Source organism: Euleptes europaea, chromosome 17 (genome assembly GCF_029931775.1).
Source record: "Euleptes europaea isolate rEulEur1 chromosome 17, rEulEur1.hap1, whole genome shotgun sequence".
In the NCBI taxonomy this organism is placed as follows: Eukaryota; Metazoa; Chordata; class Lepidosauria; order Squamata; family Sphaerodactylidae; genus Euleptes; species Euleptes europaea.
This window is the reverse complement of record NC_079328.1, coordinates 16031276-16052731: the sequence shown is the minus strand read 5'-3', so window position 1 is coordinate 16052731 and position 21456 is coordinate 16031276. Positions and strand designations below refer to the sequence as shown.

At 42.4% G+C, this 21456-nt stretch overlaps 1 protein-coding gene across 1 annotated transcript in view; it reads left to right on the top strand.

The window, feature by feature from the left end:
- Positions 1–21456, top strand: part of ALOX5 (arachidonate 5-lipoxygenase) — a 44113-nt gene that overhangs the window by 5472 nt on the left and 17185 nt on the right. The window contains exons 2-6 of the mRNA XM_056862905.1: positions 10838–11036; positions 12174–12255; positions 13003–13125; positions 16127–16233; positions 21057–21229. Coding sequence (XP_056718883.1) covers positions 10838–11036; positions 12174–12255; positions 13003–13125; positions 16127–16233; positions 21057–21229 — 684 coding nt within the window. The remainder of the gene's footprint in view (positions 1–10837; positions 11037–12173; positions 12256–13002; positions 13126–16126; positions 16234–21056; positions 21230–21456) is intronic.

The following is a 21456-nucleotide window of genomic DNA, read 5'->3' as shown; positions in this document are numbered from 1 at the left end:
AAAAAGCATCCCAGTGTGGTAAAAGGTTCTTGGTGTATGCCCCAGATGCTTCTTTATTTGCAGAAAGAAAACTGCCGGTGGTTGTACTCTGGGGACTAATGTGTACAGAGTCCTAAAGAGTGAACATTGCAGATCCAGGTCTTTATTCATTTTGCTTTTTAAAAAAAGTGCAGTTGGTGTAGAATTTCCCCCAGATTTTCTGTGGGGGTTTTGAGAGCTATCAGTAAATGTGGATATTGAGGTAAATGTTTGAATTACATTGACCTGTTCAGTAATTATAATTCTAGTCTCGCAGTAAATGCCATGGTGACATCAGTTAATTTAAAAAAATGAATAGTAGCAGTGCATGCCTAAGGAGAGTTACTCCAGTCTAAGCCCATTGAAACGAATGGGCTTAGACTGTAGTAACTCTCCTTAGGAATGCACTGTAAGTGTTGGATCCTGCCAAGAAGATGCACGTGCATGGGGGCGGGAGGGTGATTTTCTCCACTTACCCTGACCCATGGCAGCCCTCTTCTCATGCTGATCCTGGGGAGAATCCCCCGTCCCCCACGAGCAGTATTTTGGGAGGCATTTGCAACTTTAGAAGGGGATCGGTAGAAAAGATGTGCTTCTGTCTATCAAAGGTTTAGCGAGGATCCAACTTTTAAAATACTACCCTAAACTTTTGCTAATCAGAATCATTTCTGAAAGATCAATATTTTTTATTTATTTTGAACTTTCTTTTTTATATCTTTAGACTTGAGAGAACTGAATAGCCACACAAACATGTTATATTTTTTCTTGGTTGGGTGTTTTTATTTCTGAACATAAACTGATTTCTATAGCGTGAGAAAAAGATGGAGGAACCTAAAGCAAGCAAGAAGTCATGGGCCTTGCCTATGTCTGCAGTACACAGGGGATATAATTCTTTCATTTATACTCTGCCTTTCTCCCCAGTGGGGACGTAAAATAGTTTACAACATTCCTTTCTATTTTATCCTCACATCAACCCCGTAAGGTAAAGTAGGCTGAGAATGTGCAACTGACCATCAATCTTCCAAGGCACAATGGGGTTCAAATCTGGAGTCTCCCAGATCCTAGTCTGACACTCTGACCACTACATCCAGCTGGCTATACTGTTATATGCTGGCTATGCTGTTTGAAAGACCACTGCCAATATTATGTGTTCACATCAACCTACTGATAATTATGGGAATCCTTGCAACCAAACACCAGAAGTGAACAGTATCAGTTGTACACGTTTGGCACAGTCTAACACTTCCTTGGTTATTTGGCATCCACCTCTGTATGTGCAGTCTTCATCAGAGCCCCTTCCCCTTGAAGAGAAGCTTGATATGCAGACATTGGCAGGTGGTTGTGTTTATTTATATGTTGCAAAACCCATTCTCATTTGATTTGATTTCTGTCCTGCCTCCCCACAGTTGCAGCAGGGCTCGGGGCAGCTATCACCTGCTGATTCCCCCCCAAAATTTTTTTTATTAAAGTAAGAAATCAAACACATACATACCCATACATACAAAATACATCTTCCAAAGGGTACATATATTTAGAGCCATTCATTATGCTTCAAATAACAGATTGATATTCTTACTACCCGTTATCATTACTGCCTGTATACTATTGATTGTTATTTTATCAATATTTAAACTCAATTTAAAATTGATCTAACTACTGCTTACAGGCATTTGCTTAATGCTACCCCCTTGTTATTGCTTTCTCTATGAACTACTAAGGAGCCCCGTGGCGCAGAGTGTTAAGCTGCAGTACTGCAGTCAAAAGCTCTGCTCTCACGACCTGAGTTCGATCCCGACGGAAGTCGGTTTCAGGTAGCCGGCTCAAGGTTGACTCAGCCTTCCATCCTTCCGAGGTCGGTCAAATGAGTACCCAGCTTGCTGGGGGTAAAGGGAAGATGACTGGGGAAGGCACTGGCAAACCACCCCACAAACAAAGTCTGCCTTGGAAACGTCGGGATGTGACGTCACCCCATGGGTCAGGAATGACCCGGTGCTTGCACAGGGGACCTTTACCTTTATTTATGAACTACTAATATTAATCTTCTAATTATCTAACACCCTATCACCATGGTGCAATTACACATAGTCGGTATACGGTTTCCATTTTCTCCAAAACTCCTCCTCAAGTGTTCTGTTCGCCAAATACTTCAATTTTGCCATCACTGTATACTCTGCCATACCTGCTGATTTTTGTGCATCAAGCTGCTGTTAAAAGCATGAGCCAATTTTTCTGTAATTGTCAGTTGTAGCTCTGGGGAAGGCAACAAGCCCCCCCACACACACACACACAAACACACCGTGGTCACTGCAGAAGACCCCCCCAGCTGTTCAAAAGCTGCCTCCATTTTTGTATGCAGCTTGTTGCCTCTCATAATACCATTGGTTTGGAAGTGTTTAAGGGGGATGAAGAAGAAGAAGAGTTGGTTTTTATATACCGACTTTCTCTACCACTTAAGGAAGAATCGAGCCGGCTTACAATCACCTTCCTTTCCCCTCCCCACAACAGACACCCTGTGAGGTGGGTGGGGCTGAGAGAGCTCTAAGAGAGCTGTGACCATCCCAAGGTCACCCAGCAGGCTTCACGTGGAGGAGTGGGGGAACAAATCCAGATGACCAGATTAGCCTCCGCCACTCATGTGGAGGAGTGGGGAATCGAACCCAGTTCTTTAGATCAGACTCCACCACTCCAAACCACCGCTCTTAAACACTACACCAGGCTGGATGAAAACTTTGTGTACCTCATTTCTTTGCTCAGATGTTGGCAGAGATGTCTGTGTAGCCCCGTTCCTGTTGTGTCTCCCTGCTTGTGTGTTCATCCCTCAAGCAGCTCTCCATCTTTTCCAGTTTCAGAGCAGAAGACCATGTTCTCACTTTCTTCCTCTCTCCCTCCCCCCTGTACAACTTTCTGTCTTTCCTAGAGTTCTCATTGCCTCCGGTAGCATTTCTCTAACAATCTCTGAACTTCATAGTTTAGTGCTTCCCTCGCTGGCTGCAGCCTACTCCCTGAGATTTTGTTCCTGGGAAGGGTCAGTGGACCAAAGTGGACCACAAAGGGGGCAAATCAGGGGGGGTCTACAGTGTGCGTGGAGTGGTGGTGGAAATCACCTCCCCCCTCAGTCACCAACAGAAATAGAGCTCCATCCAAGAAATGGTGTGGTTGGATACGTGCAATTATGTCTAGTTCTGAGTGCACAAAGCGCTGATGTCCTTAGTTGCATCATCTACGATCATTGCCGTGAACAATTCCTGTTTAGAAGGAGACATGAGCCAAGAACGTGGTATTGGACACAGTCTGTCTAAAATCTATGTTTAACTTTTGAGACCAAAAAGTTCAGAAGCGAAGTCACTATTAACAGTAGTGATTTTTTTGGGTCTGTTTGCACGGGCTCTCTTAGTTCCATTGTTTCAGCACTTACTTCCTCTTGAGTTATTCAAATCTGCGGTGGAATTTATAGATAGCAAAATCCATCTGGGAAATTTGGATGTCAAACATCCCATGAGGGCCAGAGATACGCGGAGTCCAAAGGGCATACACGGCACGTCTCTTATCTGATCCTTATCATATGGAGTAGGCAGCAGGGTTCTCCAGAACTGACCAGATTCCTCTGCTCTAGAATCCATGACGCTTGATGGGAATATTAGAATAATGGGTGGCATTCTGGAGTAAGTTGTCGTTGCTTGGATCCACCACCGTACTACAAATCTGGTTAATAGTATATGTCAGTGGTTCCCAAAGTGGGCAGTACCACCCCTGGGGGGCGGTGGGATTACCTAGTGGGGCACTAAGAGGCAAGGGGGCAGCAGGGGAGTGCTAGAGGTGGGCCCCTTCAACTGTGTTGTTGGATAGGGTAGGGGGCGCTGGGGTTGAGTTTGTGGAACCAAGGGGGCCGGCAGCCTGAAAAGTTTGGGAACCACTGGTATATGGGGATATTGCTGTGCATATTGATAAAACCGGCACCAGCCACCTTAACATTTATATACGTTTTCAGAGATGTAGCCTCTTCAGAGGACTAATTTGAGGAGAGCCAGGAGAAGTATTGTGGAAACTCTTCTGGTCTGCTTGTGTTGAACACCATAAGATCATTTTGTTTGTTTGTTTGTTTGCCTGTCTGTTTGCTTGTTTATTGTTGCAACACACTAACATGGCTTACCATTCTGGAGTGGGTGTGCTGGATGAGCATTGCTGAGTGTGCATTTAAACATAAGTTCGGCTTCCGTGCCAACTTAGTACTGACTACATTCTTTCACAAATTGCGTTGCAAAATGCTCGCAGTTCCCTGTCTCAGTGTACTTCCCTTTTCCACAGTAAACTCTTTTTGAAAAGGAAAAACAACATCAATCCTTTGAGATGCAAAGGAGGACTTTTTGCCGCTTAATATTAAACTTGGCTTTAGACAGGAAAGGGCTGCTTAGCTAACGGGATCCCTATTTCTCTCTTGACACTGGCGGTTTTGCCTCTCAGCAGCTGTAGTTCCACAGGGCATGGATTTAATATTTCTTGACACAGGTTTATTTTTTGCCCAACAAAATGTATCTTTGGTCATTCCAGCAGTACTAGCAAAAGTAGCAGAAATGAAATTCCTTAAGTTTTGACAAATTCTGTACATACATATAACCTCTAAGTAACGAAAGGTCCGTTGGTAATGAACCAGACTTTGTAAAAATGGTCGGTGATATATTTATAAATATACCTTTCTCGGAGGTAACTGGGATCTAAGGCAGGTAACAACAATGAAATCAGCACAAGGTAACATAATTTTAAGAACAGAATTAAAACGACCTGCAGAAAACTTAAATAAAATCCAAATGCAACTGCAGTCTTTCAAGAAGACACCTGCAGAGCAATAATCTTGAGGCGCCAAAGGCTCTTCTAAAGAGTTCTATTTTACAAGACCATCAGAACTGCAAAAGAAATGTGGATCTTCTAATTTTCTCTGGGGAAATTGATCTTCTACACGGGAGTCGCTGGGAGGGGGGTCAGGATGACCAGAGGCATCACTGCCCTGAGTAAAGCTCCTCCATAGCATGGTGTAGGGGTTAAGAGCGGTGGTTTGGAGCAGTGGACTCTGATCTGGAGAACCGGGTTTGATTCCCCACTCTTCCACATGAAGCCAGCTGGGTGACCTTGGGCTAGTCACAGCTCTCTCAGCCCCACCCTCCTCACAGGGTGTCTGTTGTGGGGAAGGGAAGGTTTGATTCTTCCTTAAGTGGTAGAGAAAGTCGGCATATAAAAACCAACTCTTCTTATACTGGGAGAGGTGGTCCTTCAGGTATGTGGGCCCCAGAACTTCAAACAGAAGCAGCAGCACCTTGTCTTGATCTGAGACACCAATAGGCAACCAATGAAAGACTGTAGAACAGATGTAAATGATCCCTGTGGTTTACCCCTGCCTTGGGTGCCTTGGATGCTAGAAGCAGCGGTTGGGGGTTAATATAAAGGCGCTCTTATCTGACAACCTGGCAGATTGTGCTGTTAGCTTAGAAGTGAACTCCTGTTGCCATGTTGTTTTCCCAAAGCCTTGTACCAGAATTTTTTTTAATGTCAGCTTATCCTCATACAAAAGGAAATAGACTGGGGTTTGATTGCTCTTTCCTGTAAAACCAGCTTCACACAAACAAGGGGCTAGTGCACACATTTGCATCACTTTGAATAGTCCCATATGATGGCAGTCATCACGCAGAAAGATGTTTGTGTGCAACATATGCCAGGTGATCGTGGTACCACTGTAGATAGATAAACAAGCAAAAGCATCTTTAGTTGCATGAAGAAAAATCTAATCCAGTTGTGCAGCTGTACATGAATAGTTTGACATAGAGCTTCAATGGCCAAGTACACCTTTACAGTTTTTATTAAGTGCCTTTTACGCGAGTCTCTTTTTATACATGTGTGAATGTTAATACAAGACAGAAAGTTGAAGATTTGTTTTTAGCTTTTATTACTACAAAATACATCATCCTAAACGTAATTTTATTCTAAAATATTTGAAAAAATAGCAGGCACTGTCAAATAATTTCCCAGTCTTGAGAGCCAGCGTGGTATAGTGGTTAAGAGCGGTGGACTCTAATCTGGAGAACCAGGTTTGATTCCCCACTCCTCCACATGAAGCCAGCTGGGTGACCTTGGCTAGTCACAGTTTGCTCCAAACTCTCTCATCTTGGATTCTAATAAGTCTAATAAAATATGCATGGCATTTTAAAATATATGTAAGGCATTGTTTTCTGTTCTAATTTTGCTAGTATTCCAGCACCTGACAGCAAATTCTAGACTAGGACTTGCACAGTTTATAGATTCTTTAAGATAAACCAGCAGCTTTACCTTAATTGGATGGGGAATATTATAAACACTAATTATTAACAGTAATTCAGCCCAAACAGCCTACTGGATATGGTACAGAAAGCTCCCAATTCACTCTTTGTAAAAGGTGCAAAACAGAATTATTCTAATGCACCTTTGGTGGAAGGAACTCATGACTGTCCCTGATGGGCAGCTGGTGGTGATATGTGTTGCAAGAGTTGCATTTTAACTTGATTTATCTGTTTCAACTGTTCTTAACCGTGTATGCTTATATATTTTTGTAAGCCACCTCGAGTCATGATATGAGGCATGTACAGAGTATGCGGTATAGCTGCTTTGTGGCCCCCAAGTTGACCTTTTATTCTTTTGTTTTGGAAGTGGCTAGTTATACCCTTGCCTGACACACTTGCTCAATACAAAATTGGCAGTCTACATTTCTAAACTGTCATTCACGGGATCCTCTGTAGTCTTTGCACTGTACTAGAGAGCCTGTGTGGCATAGTGGTTGGATTGTAAGGCTAGAATCTGCAAAAAAAACAGGTTCAAGTCGCCACTGCTGTGGAAGCTTGCAGGGTGACCGGTCATACTCTGTCAGTCTAATCTACTCCACAGGGTGGTGGTTGTGAAGATATGATGGAGGTGGGGTATAAATAAAGCAAATGTTGAGGATCTCTGGTTCCACACAGCAGCTCTTCTGAATGGAAGGCTGTTGTGCTGTCCCTTCCGAATGTCCTCTGGTTGCAGATAAGGATTTCTGGTCAGCTGGATCTCAGAGCAAAGTCGATTCCTTGCAAAACACCCCTTGTGGGTACTTGCTTTCTTCTGCCTCATCCCCTAGTGCTTTCTTTTGTGCGTTTTGGAATGTGAAGTGTATTTTTCTTGTTGCACATACAGCTACAAAGAGCCCATTATCACATGAGGTAAACAAACAAGCAGGGGAGGCTGTCTGAAATGATGTGGTATGGAGACATCCATTCCATAAAAAAGCGGTCTAGATCCTGTAGCGTAGTGGCTTGCGCAAACAGAGTCTGCAGTTCTGAAAGCCGCTAAGTGGAGGACATAGTCCTCTGCAGATCTCAGAGATTTTCATAACTGCACCCCCCCATTTTTATTGCCATGTGCAGACTGCTTTTGATTGAGAATTAGGTATGTTGAGCCATTCTTTTGCAGTTTCTGTGCTGGACTACTACAGCGCACTCTGCATGGGGCTGACCTTGGAGACAACTTGGAAGTTTCCATCAATGCGAAATTCCATATGGTGTGCACTGTTATGAGCAAATTACGCTAGCTGTAAAACATGTGCACTGATTACCTTTATGGTTTCAGATGCAATTCAGGGTGCTGGTATTTATCTTTAAAGATTTTCATAAGCTAGGGACCACCTATCTGATCTCCCTCAACCTTGTGACATTGTCTGAGGAGGGTGCACCTTCACTGTCAGCCTTCAGAGAGGCACATGGAGCAGTGTTTTTCATGGACTTTTTGCTAACTTGGCTGCTGCTTCCTGTTCAGCTAATGTGATCCTTGTGAATGGTACAGATACTGGGCTGATTTCTTAACAATTGCTAGTTGATGGCATGCTTGCTATATAAATATTGCCTTAATGAACCTGATGGGGTTGTTTAACAATTGCTTTGAGCTTAATGGAAACGTGGGATATAAGTGCTTTAAATAAGTGTCCATAACATTGGCCTTTACAACAGGCTGGCCCAGTTTCAAATGAAGTAATTCCATTTTTAGAATCCACAAGCCTTTCACTTATTAGACATTGGCTTAGTGTTTACCTTCCAGTCTGCAGGAGGTTTGGGATGAAAGGCAGAGAGAAACTGGATGCATCACTAAATACAGGTCCATAAAGATGTCTCTGTGTGGTGGAAGATAAGGGCAAACTGATATACAGAGGGAGAAGTCTCCAGGCTTCCCTCTCACCTCCAGCTTTGGAAACCTTAACATGTACAGCATGGTGAGGATGACTCTCACCTCCTCTTGCAACCCCAGGGGAAATGGATTAGGGCAAGTAGGGGTGAGGAATAAAAGTGAGGACCTTGGACACGGTGCCCCCTCCACCTGCTTCTGTTATTACTGCAGGTCTTCCTTGGTTCTTCACTATTTGCAAATACCGGAAATTAAAGCTGGGAGATCAGTACTTCGAAATTGGTCACCTTGTTACCCTAAATGAGTAGTCTCCACTAGCTGGTGGAATTAGCTGCGGAGACAGAGTGAGGGGTAGGTAACTGGGATTGATAACCTGTGTATACCAGGATAAATCCAGGTGGTGTAGGAGCCATTGTGGTGTAGTGGTTAAGAGCTATGGTTTGGAGTGGTGTACTCTAATCTGGAGAACAGGGTTTGATTCCCCACTCCTCCACATGAGCGGCGGATGCTAATCTGGTGAACCAGGTTGGTTTCCCCACTCCTACACGTGAAGCCAGCTGGGTGACCTTGGGCTCGTCACACTCCTTCAGCCCCACCTACCTCACAGGGTGTCTGTTGTGGGGAGGGGAAGGGAAGGTGATTGTAAGCCGGTTTGATTCTTCCTTAAGTGGTAGAGAAAGTCAGCATATAAATACCAACTCTTCTTCTTAAATCCTAGGGGAAACTCCGATAAACAGGTAGTGGTACAATTCATATTGGTTTATTACAGAATACATAACAAGAAATATACTTTCAAGCAATGGATATACAAACATAAATCATACATGAGCTGACTAAGAGAAAAGAGAGGAAGTTGGATAGGGTTTCAAGGATGGGTAATATTTACCAGTCTTGAAGAGACGTTCAGGGAAAGCTTCGCTGAAGAGGAAAACCACCAGTGTTTCCAGGAGCAGAAGTGGGGGTGCATGCATGGATCCAAAACACACATACACAATGAATGGCCAAAGGACCAATATTTATACCCCCAAATGGGTCCTGAGGCGATATGAGGTAAGCTGGCAGGAAAGGCAGAGACAAATAATTGATTGCTTTTCCAGGGTCTGAACAAAAAGATAGAAGAGGCTTGATGAGTCTTCAGGATCCACGATAATGTCTGTATTCAGCCTCCTGAATACTGATTGATTTCTCAGGATGTGTACAACTAGGGTAATTAATGGTTGGCTCGGAGCACTGATTAAATCACCTTGGGTTACACGATGGAGACTAGCCAGTCCCATTGTCTAGGTAGGCACACTGTTGGGACATGGGAACAGTACAGCTACCAACCACCTTCATGCCCAAGTTATACACACAAGATGGATCTCAAAATTCTCTGAGAGGCATGCATTTTGTGGAGAGCAGTGTCTTGCTTTGCTTGTTAGTCTTTGGTTCCCAGGTGCCATCCATGGCACCCCTTAGTGGGAGGAGGGGTCCGGCAACTTACAACCTCTGTTTTTCTGGTACTCCTGTGGTTTTTCTGTTGTGAATTTTCCAAGGCATCTCATCTAGTTTCTTTTTTTTTAAAGAATTTTTATTATTTTCTCATTTAATACCTCATACATGTGTCACTACTCAGTTATAAAAATTAATAAATGTAAATTAAAGTCTAATAGAATTTCTAATACAAATAAAAATGACTCCCCCTTCACTTTCTTCCGTCTGAAAATAAATTGTAAATACTTTTGCTAACACCATAATCCCCATCTATATAAAAATTAATCCTTTTCCTGTTTTATCTAATACAAATTTTATGGTATCCTATTTAACCATTATACAAAATATATACATGGGATTAAATCAAAATTTATCCTTTAAGTTGATCCATCAGAAAATAATTTTCACAATAAGTTCTCCATACCTCCTTACCCCCCCCAAAATTATAGATTATCGCTAGGTGTTTATATAATAATAAAAAGAATTACCCAACATCTCTTTCCATTCATTAAAAGAATAGTTATTTTATGTATATAATTTCCAACAAGGTCCGGCCATTCTTTATTTTAAACATTAATATTCTAATAAGTCAATATCAATTATGATTCTCTTTCCATTTAAACCAGTCCCTTTAACCCATTCCCTTTAATCATATCACCAAGAAAGACCCAACTCTTTTATATTAGTCTCTTTGCTCAGAATTCCCAGCGTTTCCTTCTTGCCTCCAATAGCAATAGGCATCGGAAATCATCCTTGAAGGTCATTATTGAAGTCTCTTCTGCATACAGATGGTCTTCATAGTAAATCCAGGTTGTAGTCTGTTCCATCCCACGTTCAAGTAAAGGAATCTTGTCAGCTCCAATTTTCTTGCTTATTAGGTCCTCCAAGCATATGTTAAAGATTTCCTCAGGCAGGTTATAGAGACACAAATCCAAGTCCTTCACTGTCAAATCCAGGATTATCGCACTTTGCTTATTGAAATTTCCCATTTCATCCGAGTATTTCCTCTGTCTTTCTTCTTTCTTGTCATCAAGTGGCAAACATCTCATCTAGTTTCTTGTGACCAAGGTAGTCCCATTGTAGTTACGTTGTGCAGTGAAATAATGAAGTTATTAAAAGTAGTGGTATTAAAAGTTGTGTTCCCCAGCAGACCATGTATTATATTTTCTCCCCCTAGGTGGACAGTTATGATGTGACAGTGTCAGAAGACCTGGGGGAGATCCAATTGATAAAAATTGAGAAACGAAAGTATTGGTTTCCTGATGATTGGTACTTGAAGTACATCACAGTGAAAACACCAATAGGTGATTACCTGGAGTTCCCGTGTTACAGATGGATTACTGATGAAAAAGAGGTGGTACTCCGAGATGGGCGAGGTGAGTGTTTGGCAAAGTTTATTAGATAAGCAGCTAAGCCGAGAACTGTTTTAACTAACTTCATACAAGATTATTTACTTTTTCCCTAATAGGGACCCAATGTACTTTCCTCCATTTTATCCTAACAACAAGCCCGTGATGTAGATGAATACAATTTAAAATAGATATAGTATATCTATACTATATCATTTCTAACATCTACATTAAAACTCCTTTCTAATAAAGGGGAATGGACAAGAAAACAACCGGGGACCGGGCCGCGGGCGGGGGAGAGTAAAAGGAGAAGGAGAAGGGGGAGAAGGGAAGGGCAGTACATGGAGGCCAGCTAGAATGAAACCATCACTGTCCTCCACCATGGGCCTGGTGGAACATCTCGGTCTTGCAGGTCCAGCAGAACTGAACTAGATCCTGTAGGGCCAGGGTCTCAGTGTAGAGAAAGTCGGCATATAAAAACCAACTCTTCTTTTTCTTCCTCCTCCTCCCCCCCTTTCTCAGTTTAGGATTGGGGAAAGGGAAGAGGTCTAGTTCTCTCTTTGGCCAGGTGACTTGTGCTCATCCTCTGAGCATTCAGAGTATAAACCCAACATTCACAAAGCAAAGTAGAAAATTCTTACCCAAATACTTGGGTGAAGTGTCATTTCATCAGGGTCCATTTCAGTGAGGACGTGCATGAGTGTGGGTGGGGTAGGTGGGTCTCTAAAGCCCCATGTTGATTTAAAAAACAAACAAACCTTGATATCAAAATTGTGATCCAGCAGAAAGTCACAAATCCAGTGATCACCGTACATCTGTTTTATCAAGCAGACAAAACCATTGTTTTATGTACTTCTGCAATATAAGGGGGGGGGACGTAGGGATCTGTATCAGAAGGTAGGGTCTGTTTCAGAAGGAGGGGTTTAAGAGGTTATAGGCAGGAACCTGAAAAGGCATCAGCTGAAAAGGAAGTGAGTTGGGAAAGGGGCTTTAGTGATCAAGAGAAACTACATCAGCCTCATAATTCCTAGCAGGGCAAGAACCAGTTCCACAAACTGACCTGAGTTCACTATATGTGAAGAGGGACACTAGAGGACTGTTTTAATAAATAATGTGTTGTCTCCGCTCATATGTTATCGTGATTGTTTCGTCATCTTTTTTCAGCCAAGCTTTCCAAAGATGACAAAGCTCCAGTTCTTAAACATCACAGACGCAAAGAACTGGAGGATCGGCAGAAACTGTATCGGTGAGTTTCCCCATGGCTTCATCGTTTGTGCTGTTTTCTGAACATTGTCCAGAAGGCTGAAGAGATTAGAGGTCTTATAATAATGGCACAGGCAATGTCTACAAGGCTGGGTCTATGTCAGGATACTTGGGGCACAGTCAGGCAGTGATCTTTCTCCAAAAGGTCAGGTGAAAAGCAAGAAGGTGCAGGTTAGAACCCATTTTAAGTGACTTTTTGCCGAAGTACACTTTTCCAAGATTCATACAGCTGTAGGGTTGCCAACCTCCAGCTGGAGATTTGCTATTACAACCAATCTCCAGACGATAGAGATCAGTTCCCCTGGAGAAAATGGCCACTTTGGCAATTGGACTCTATGACATCGAAGCCCCTCCCCTCTCCAAACCCCGCCCTCCTCAGGTCCCCCTCCAAAATCTCCAGGTATTTTGCAACCTGGAGCTGACAGCCCTACCCCCAGGGCATTTGCTCAACTGAGCAAATCACCTTGAGCAGGTGTCTGGGAAGGTGGCATATGCATTTCCTAAATAAGTTACCAAATAAAGTTGCTAGCATCTGAATTGCTGCTTATATAACCTGATCAGCATCGCAGTGACTGTTAGTACAGAAAGTGAAAGTGGCCGTTGTTTGTGGCTGGCTGATCTGGCATCATGGCTTGATTATTATTTTTTAGTGGCACAGTTTTCAGTCTTATAAATCACAGAAAGAGAATGAGCTGTTGGTTCACCAGTTTTCTTTTCTTTTTTTCATCAGGTGGGGAGAATGGCATCCAGGATTTCCTTTGAGCATAGATGCCAAAACTCACAGCGAGTTGCCTCGCAACATTCAGTTTGACAGTGAAAAAGGAGTTGACTTCATTTTGAATTATACCAAAGCGTAAGTATTGAGATGGCTCTTGCTATATGATAATCATGTGTTATAGGTAAGTACTGATGTACAGAAAAAGGGATACAGTGCATTAAAGCATGCTTTAATTTCTTTTGCATGTTTTCCTATTGGCAATCTTAAAATTTCAGTTCAAACTGAAAAGATTTCAGTGATGTTTAATTCGTGCAAAGGCCGCTCCTAGAAGGGTTCTAGCGCTCTGAAAGTAGATAAAAAGAAATTACTATGCCTCTATGGAAACCATAGAGTTTTTGGAGGAATGTGCTAGAGCGACCCCATTGCTTCCAGGTTTATCCCAGAAGTGACTTTACGCACCCCCCTTACAGCTGGCTTGCTTCCACTCACTGACCAGCTGAGGGGCGGTGAGCTGCCCCCTTAATTGGTGGGCAATTGCCCGCCATAACCTGGTATCTGGCAACCCTATACATTAAAGTAGATCTTCTATGAAAAAAATAGATCCCCCCCCCACTGGAAGATCAGTGTTCAAGTGTCCTTGCTTTCTGGGAGATTTCTGCGATCACTGATTTTTGGATGCTGAGGATTAGGATGCCCTCTGTTCCAAGCAGGTGTTTGTGCTGAGACTTGCTATACAAGAGGAACAACAGGTCCTCGTTGAACTAGGACAGTTCTCCCTTCTCATAGGCTTTTAGCCCATTATTGCTGATCAGCCACTACTGTGGCAAGTTGTTCCTGGATGTCTGCTGACATTGTGAAAGAGTCACTCTGGGGCTTAGAATTAACCTCAGGCTGCATTAAGGGAACTCCCATTTCTGCTTCCATACTTTGTTCACAATATAGTCCATTGGTTTGTCTAAAATGATATTGTAAAGGAAAGGAAATTGATTTCAAGAATATCCAAGATATTAATTGATCAGGAATATAAAACTGCAACATCATTAAATAGGATATGGGAAGGGGAGTTAAAATGAATTTGAATGAGGAGGAGTGGAAGGAAATCTTTAAAAGACCCCCATTCAAATCGATATCCATGAAAATTCAGGAACATGGTATAAAAGTATTGCAGAAATGGTACTTGACCCCACAAAAATTACTTCTTATAAATAAGGTTGTAGATAAGCATTGCTGAAGAGGATGTGGGGAAATTGGTACATTTATTCACATGTGGTGGGACTGTCCAGTTATACTAAAATTTTGGAAGGATTTTTTTAAGGAGATTGAGGTGATTACCAAAGAAAAAATAGAACCTTCAGTGCAGATAGTTCTCCTGAATCTATTTTTGAACGAAAACAGGAATTGTACACAGAAAACATTAGTAAGTTTTTTTATTATAGCAGCGAGGTTGGTAAGCTCCGCAAATTGGAAAATGGCATAAAATATTACGTTGGACGGCTGGTGACAGAAAATAAAAATGTTCATGATTTTGGAAAAAATTACTTTTAATACCAGAGTAATTCAAGGATATAAGGTGGGGGAAGAATTTAATAAGGTGTGGGGTAATTTGTTACTTTATTTCAGAAAAACCTCTGACTGTAATATAAGTAATTTAATTAGGTAAACCAATATTTTATGTCCCCAATGGGAGCAACAATACATTCCACTAATTCTCTGCTCATTAGAGCAGAGAATTAGTGGAATGTATTGTTGCTCCCATTGGGGTTTGCAAATGAAGTTCAAGAATGGTCTTTTTCTTTGGTCTGTACCGTATTTTTTGTTCCATAAGAAGCACCTGACCATAAGACGCCCCCCCCAGCTGGCCGTCGGATCGGGGAACGCCGGCTCGCGCTGTCCTGATGCGCCCAGTGGGCTCTGTGCGGGCCCGCCCGCCTCCCAGCTGGCCGTCGGGGCGGGGAACGCCGGCTCGCGCCCTCCCGACGTGCCCAGCTCTGTGCGCCCCGCCCGCCTCCCAGCACACCATCCCTACGCGCCCAGCTCTGTGCGCCCCGCCCGCCTCCCAACTGGCTGTCGGGGCGGGGAACGCCGGTTCGCGTCGTTCCGGCACGCCCAGCCGGCTGGCGGGAGGGGAGGGGGTCCCTCCGCCCGGCTCTGGGAGTCCCGGATGGACCGGGCTAGGGTCCATAAGACGCACATTCTCTCCATAAGACTCACAGACATTTCCCCTCACTTTTGAGGAGGAAAAAAAGTGCGTCTTATGGAGCGAAAAATACGGTAATTTTTGTGATTGTTTTTTTATTTCGGACTTTGTATCTATGAAGTGTTTTTTTCCTTAATTTCTGATATTCTTGTGTTGTTGTTTTTTGTACTTTCTAACAATAAAACTTTTAAAAAATTTAAAAAATGATATTGTAACAAGGAGGCTGTGTAGCTTCCTTATTAATCCATTTATAAACTGGCTTTTCATGTAGTATTCCTTTATAGCCTGCTACTGGATATAAGCCCCCCTCTCTCCATTACCAGCTCTACATTTGGTAGGGCAGGATCAGCTCCATTTAAATTGTCACTTGGACTGGGAGGAGCAGGGAAAGCTCTATCAAATAGCCTTCTCAGAGCACGCCAATAAGTGTTCATGAAGTTACCAAGTACAGAAGTAACAAAACTTGAATAATCAATTAATGGTTTCCTCATTGGTGAAGGACTCACCCTGACATAGTCTGACTGTCACTCACTCACTCACTCACTCACTCACTCACTCACTCACTCACTCACTCACTGGTTTCCAGGTAAGTTCCCTTGAAAGACCTATTACCTGGAAGGCTTGATTGTTTGATGAAAATCTGCAAGTTCTATGATAATTTTATTTCCTTCATGGAAATGGGTCTGGGCTCTTCTCTAGATAAATGTAGGTGTGGCAGAACAAATTTCAGAAACTGGTGCCATATGGATTTTGCTCCGAAATATCTCTCATAAAATGTATTCAGATACCCTTCAATCTCATGTCCTTACATCATCACTGAGAATTTCATTTCAGATCAAAAAGAAAATTGGGAAAGTGAAAAATGTTGGTTTTGGTGGGGGGACACACACAAAAAGGGGTGATAGCGGCTAGTAATCCCTTAATATTTCTTTTCTTTAGGATGGAAAATCTGTATGTGAACCGCTTTATGCACATGTTCCAGTCCTCCTGGAGTGACTTTGCAGATTTTGAGAAGATCTTTGTCAGAATTAGCAATACAATTTCTGGTGAGTTTACTTATATTCGTTTTTTATGAGGAAACAGTTTAAAGCATAGGTCAAGTAAATTCAGCCATAATCTGAACATATGCAATTGGTAAAATTGGACTTTTGTGTTTCTACTGGCTGGGTTTTTTTTGTTTTTGTTTTTTGGTAAATCTTTTTTAATTAATCAACTGGAGTGCTAATTTGTGTTTGGTAAAAGATGTAGTGCAAATTCTAGTTTCAACATGAGATTTTGTTCTTGAATCAGGAATTGGAAGGTAAAACATTATGGCTTGTTTTAAGTTTTTGTGGCATTGGAGGTAAAGTGTTCATTTACTGGACATGTACACTGCTTTTTGACTGGAGTTCCCAAAGCAGTTCACAATATTCAGTACGTCAGGGTTCCTCACCATTGGGCCCGTGGGTGCCATGGCACCTGCTGGCATCTTTCCTGGCGCCCATCAAGTTCTTTTAGAAAGCAGGTGGGGCCAGGTGGCAATTTTGCCCAGTAAGTCTTTTGATTACCTATGCAGATTTTTAAAAATGTAGCTTTGACAGCACCTGTCACGACAGCACAAAGATATTCACTGTGTGACTGAAGGTAAGTGGTGGCAGCCATTTTCTGCCAGGCTCCACCTCCTATAGCAGCCATTTTGTGGCAGCCGTTTGTAGCTGTACCCTCCACACTGTGCAGAATTCCAAAGGTGCACACAAGTTTAAAAAGGTTGGGGACCCCTGCAATATGTAATAACATGCATAAAAAAGATTTTTTTTCCAGTTTAAAAATTAAAGCCATGAAATGGGTCTGTGAGGAGATGTGGGTGGGAGGAAAGGCAGCATGATATGGCCCGATCTTGTCAGATCTCGGAAGCTAAGCAGGGTCAGCCTGAGTTTGTATTTGGATGGGAGACCATCAAGGAATACCAGGGTTGCTGTGCAGAGGAAGGCACTGGCAAACCACCTCTGTTCGTCTCTTGCCTTGAAAACCCCATAAGGGGTTGCCATAAGTTGGCAGCAACTTGACGGCACTTTATACACACAAGGAGATGTGGGTAGGAAGAGAGGAGAACTGGTAAAAAAAACTGTTTAAAATGTTACCTTGTTTAGTATTTTTAAAAAGCTAAACCCTAAACAGCCTTTAAAAACCCACCCAGAATCAAAGTATTGGAGCAAAACACACATACATCCCTTCTCACACATGGAGAACCTAGTGAGGCGAGAAGTAGAAGAGGATTGGTCTGGGCTAAACTAGGGACAGGTCTGATGGTGTCTTTGTCCCTTGGCTGCCTGCCTCTCTTGGCTCTCCCTTACAGTAAGGTTGCCAGCCTCCAGGTTGGAGGCTGGAGATACAACTGGTCTCCAGACTACACTGTTGGCTTATTTATTTGTGATTTATTTATAACATTTAGTTCACTTCTCCTGGAGAAAATGGCTGCTTTGGAAGATGGACTGTGTGGCATTATACCCTACTGAGGTCCCTCCCCTCCCTAAAGCCCACCCTCCCAGTCTCCACCCTCAAATCTCCAAGGATTTCCAAACCCAGAGTTGGCAACCCTAGCTTATAGGGCGATCAGTAGCCACTGTGATGAAGAGGGTTCAGTCCATCTAGGCCAGGGGTGGGGAACGTCAGGCCCGGGGGCCGTATAAGGCCCGCAAAATCATGTGGTCTGGCCCTTCGTGGGTCCTGGCAGATCTCTAGCTCAGAAGGATCTAAGACTGGTTATCTGCCCCCTCCCACAGACAGGAATAGCCTCTATTCAAGACGGTGTGAGTTTGTTTTGCCGAGAAAAGGAACCTTTTCCCCCCCTTGAAGAAAAGTCGTTAGCTATGGAGCCGCTAGGACCACCCAACAATATAGCAGGCTAATTTTTAAGTTGATAATCTTGTATGGCCCACGAATGATATTATAAATATCCAAATGGCCCTTGGCAGAAAAAAGGTTCCCCACCCCTGATCTAGGCCCAGATCAGGTGTGTGGTGGGGAAGAGCCTATAGTAGTAGATGAAATAATTAAAAGAGAAATTCTGTAAACAATACTGACAAAGAAATAAGATCTTAATTAAGTTTGTTTGATTCTAGATATTGTGGTGTCAGTAATTCATAAACTATGTAGAGATGCAAGTAGTGTTCTCTTAACCTTTGTAACGTACTTATACTTAATAACCAGAGTTCAAGACCCCATAGAAACATACAAGAGTAGTTAGAACTGTTGTGAAAGAGGCGTAATTCAAGGAAGTGTAACTGTGGGAAAGTACAATTTATGTAGTTAAAAATAAACTAGGTCTTGTACAACTTTCGTAGTAACTTTCATTAAAAATGTGCCCTTTTTGAAAAAGACTGACAGTCTTTTTTTTTGGTGATGTTTTGTTTTTGGTGCAACTTGGTATTAGTATCTGAAGAAAGGTTTGCAATATTTACACTGGAGTAGAAAGGGACCCTCAGGCTCCATAGATTATCTGAACGGAATTAAACAGTTTATTAAAACACAATAAAAAGAAAAAATTAAAAATAGAAAGAAAATAAAAATGAGTTACACAGTGAACATACATACATTGCCAATAAAGTCATTGAATCAGCAAAAAAAAATTAGAAACAAATGGTTCTGTGCAGAGGAAATGAATTTACAATGTTCTACTTTATCACCCTGCCTTCCCATTCTAGTTTAAAGCTTATGTTCTGTAATTTATTCTAAATCTAGAAACCCATCCTTACTAATTAGAAGAAAAGTTGGTTTTTATGTGCTGACTTTCTCTTCCATCTAAGGGAGAATCAAACCAGCTTACAATCACCTTCCCTTCCCTTCCCCACTTCAGACACCCTGTGAGGTAGGTGGGACTGAGAGAGCTCTAAGTGAGCTGTGACTAGCCCAAGATCACCCAGCTGGCTTCATGTGGAAGAGTGGGGAAACAAATCCAGTTCACTAGATTAGCCCCCGCCACTCATGTGGAGGAGTGGGGAATCAAACCTGGTTCTCCAGATCAGAATCCACCGCTCCAAACCACTGCTCTTAACCACTACACCACGCTGGCTCTAAAAGGTTCAGGATTTACGATGACCCTAAAGTACCCTAACTAGCTTGACTAAACCTATACAGATTTCTGGCTTTTATGTACTTCTCTTGACCGGGGATGGTGACAGGAGTGTAGACATCATTTTTGTTTAACACCCAGTCTCTTTTGCAAGGGGGCAGAAAACCAAGTACCCACAAATACCGCTGTGGAGATCAAAAACGTCGTGTCATCTAAAAATGCCTGTGAGAACTATGAGAGGACAGTGAGAGCTAATTTTAATATAGCATTGATAGTTAATTGATAGTTAATATAGCATTGATAGTTTGATTCTTTCCAGGTCACTTCTTCATCACAATGTGGTATCTTTATATGGGGAGGGTCTGTGGTTCAGTGGTAGAGCATCTGCTTGGTATTCAGAAGGTCCCAGGTTCAATCCCCAGCATCTCCAGTTAAAAGGACTAGGCAGGTAGGTGATGTGAAAGACCTTGGCCTGAGACCCTGGAGAGCCGCTGCCGGTCTGAGTAGACAATACGGACTGATGGACCAATGTCTGATTCAGTATAAGGCAACTTCATGTGTTCGTGTCATGTAACATACATCCATAGATACTTTCTCATCAACACCCCCCTATTTAGTGGTTTTCTCCATAATGTTTTAGCTTCTGTTTGTCCCATATAAATTCTAAATAACTGTTCAGAGGCTATTATTGGGAAAGTCTGGAATGGATAAAGGAATGAAAGGACCACAATAATTTTCACTGAAGTCACCCTCCTAAGCCATGAAAGAATTAGTTTAGACCAGTACTTCAGCTCATGTATAGACTTTTCAGTCCTTTGACCGTGGTTGCACTTAAGGAGTTGCAACAGTTGTGCTGTAATTTGCTGTCCACCAAGTTGTAGTGATTCCCATTTACAGGGGAAGCAGTCTTTCTCCAATTTCTTGAGAAATGTATTCTTTGAGAGTTTCTCAATGTTGATCTTAAAGCCACAAGCAACACTAACACTGCAATCCTACACACATTTACAGAGTAAAAACTTGCTAAATCTTGTTCGGTCGCCTCAGTACGGTCCCTGTTCTAACTGTTTGCATGCACTAGACCTCAGTCTGCACTCACTACCCTGTGTCAAGATTGGGCCACTTTTAACACCATGTATTTTTAACTAGGGAGAGATAGACGAGGCTTTCCAAAGTGCTTTATTTCCTTATAAACAAGGCTGATGATCTTACACATCTCTACTCCTGGACAGGAGGTGGAGTCTTCCAGTAACTTGGGACTTGGGCCAACTAGGTAGAAATTCCATATCCTCCATGACAGAATGGAGGTGCCGATAAGTGAGCATTTTGCCATAAAATATCTCGTTCATTTGATATTATGAATGCAGTTTGCTTGATGATTTGGGGTGAGATCCAAAGAAGGGATGTGTGGGTAGCTGAATTGGGGGGCACTGCCAGAATTCTCCTACTTCCTTCTCCACATTATTCCCACTATTATCCATCTATGAGCTGCAGAAAGAAAAGCAGCTGAGCATGCCGTTGCCTTCCATGAATATCTCTTTGTTATTTGGTTCTCAGCATTGTTTGCATTCTAGCAACTGCAGAATGTAGGCTGTGCAAGTTGGAAAACATTTGTTGGGAGTCTTTTAAGTGCAGATTATTTAGAAGTGTGGAGAAGTCAACCTATGGGACCCCTTCCAAATTGTGAAAGATTCAGTTATGCTAAAAGAGAACAGAAGACTTCATTCAATTGAATAGTTTAATGCAGAACAGTTAATATTTTTTTGCTGGTAGCCCTGCCTAAAAAAAGCCTTCGGCCTTCCTGTTCATTTTTTCCTTTAGAGTATGTGATGCAGCACTGGCAAGAAGATTTCATGTTTGGATACCAGTTCTTGAACGGCTGCAATCCTGTATTGATCCGAAAGTGCACAGAACTACCAAAAAAGTTTCCAGTGACCACAGAAATGGTAGAATGCAGTTTGGAGAGAAATCTGTCTCTGGAAGAAGAAATAAAGGTACAAAATGTCCTGTCATTAACAACCTTACTCAGGTCTTTTCAAACTGAAAGCCATGACTTCCTTTATAAAGTCAATCCATCTCCTGTTGTGTCTTCCTCTTTTCCTACAGCCTTCAACTTTTCCTAGCATTATCGTCATTTCCATTTACTCTTGTCTTCTTTATGATGTGACCAAAGCATGATGGCTTCGGTTTAGTCGTTTTAGCTTCTAGGGCGTGTTCAGAC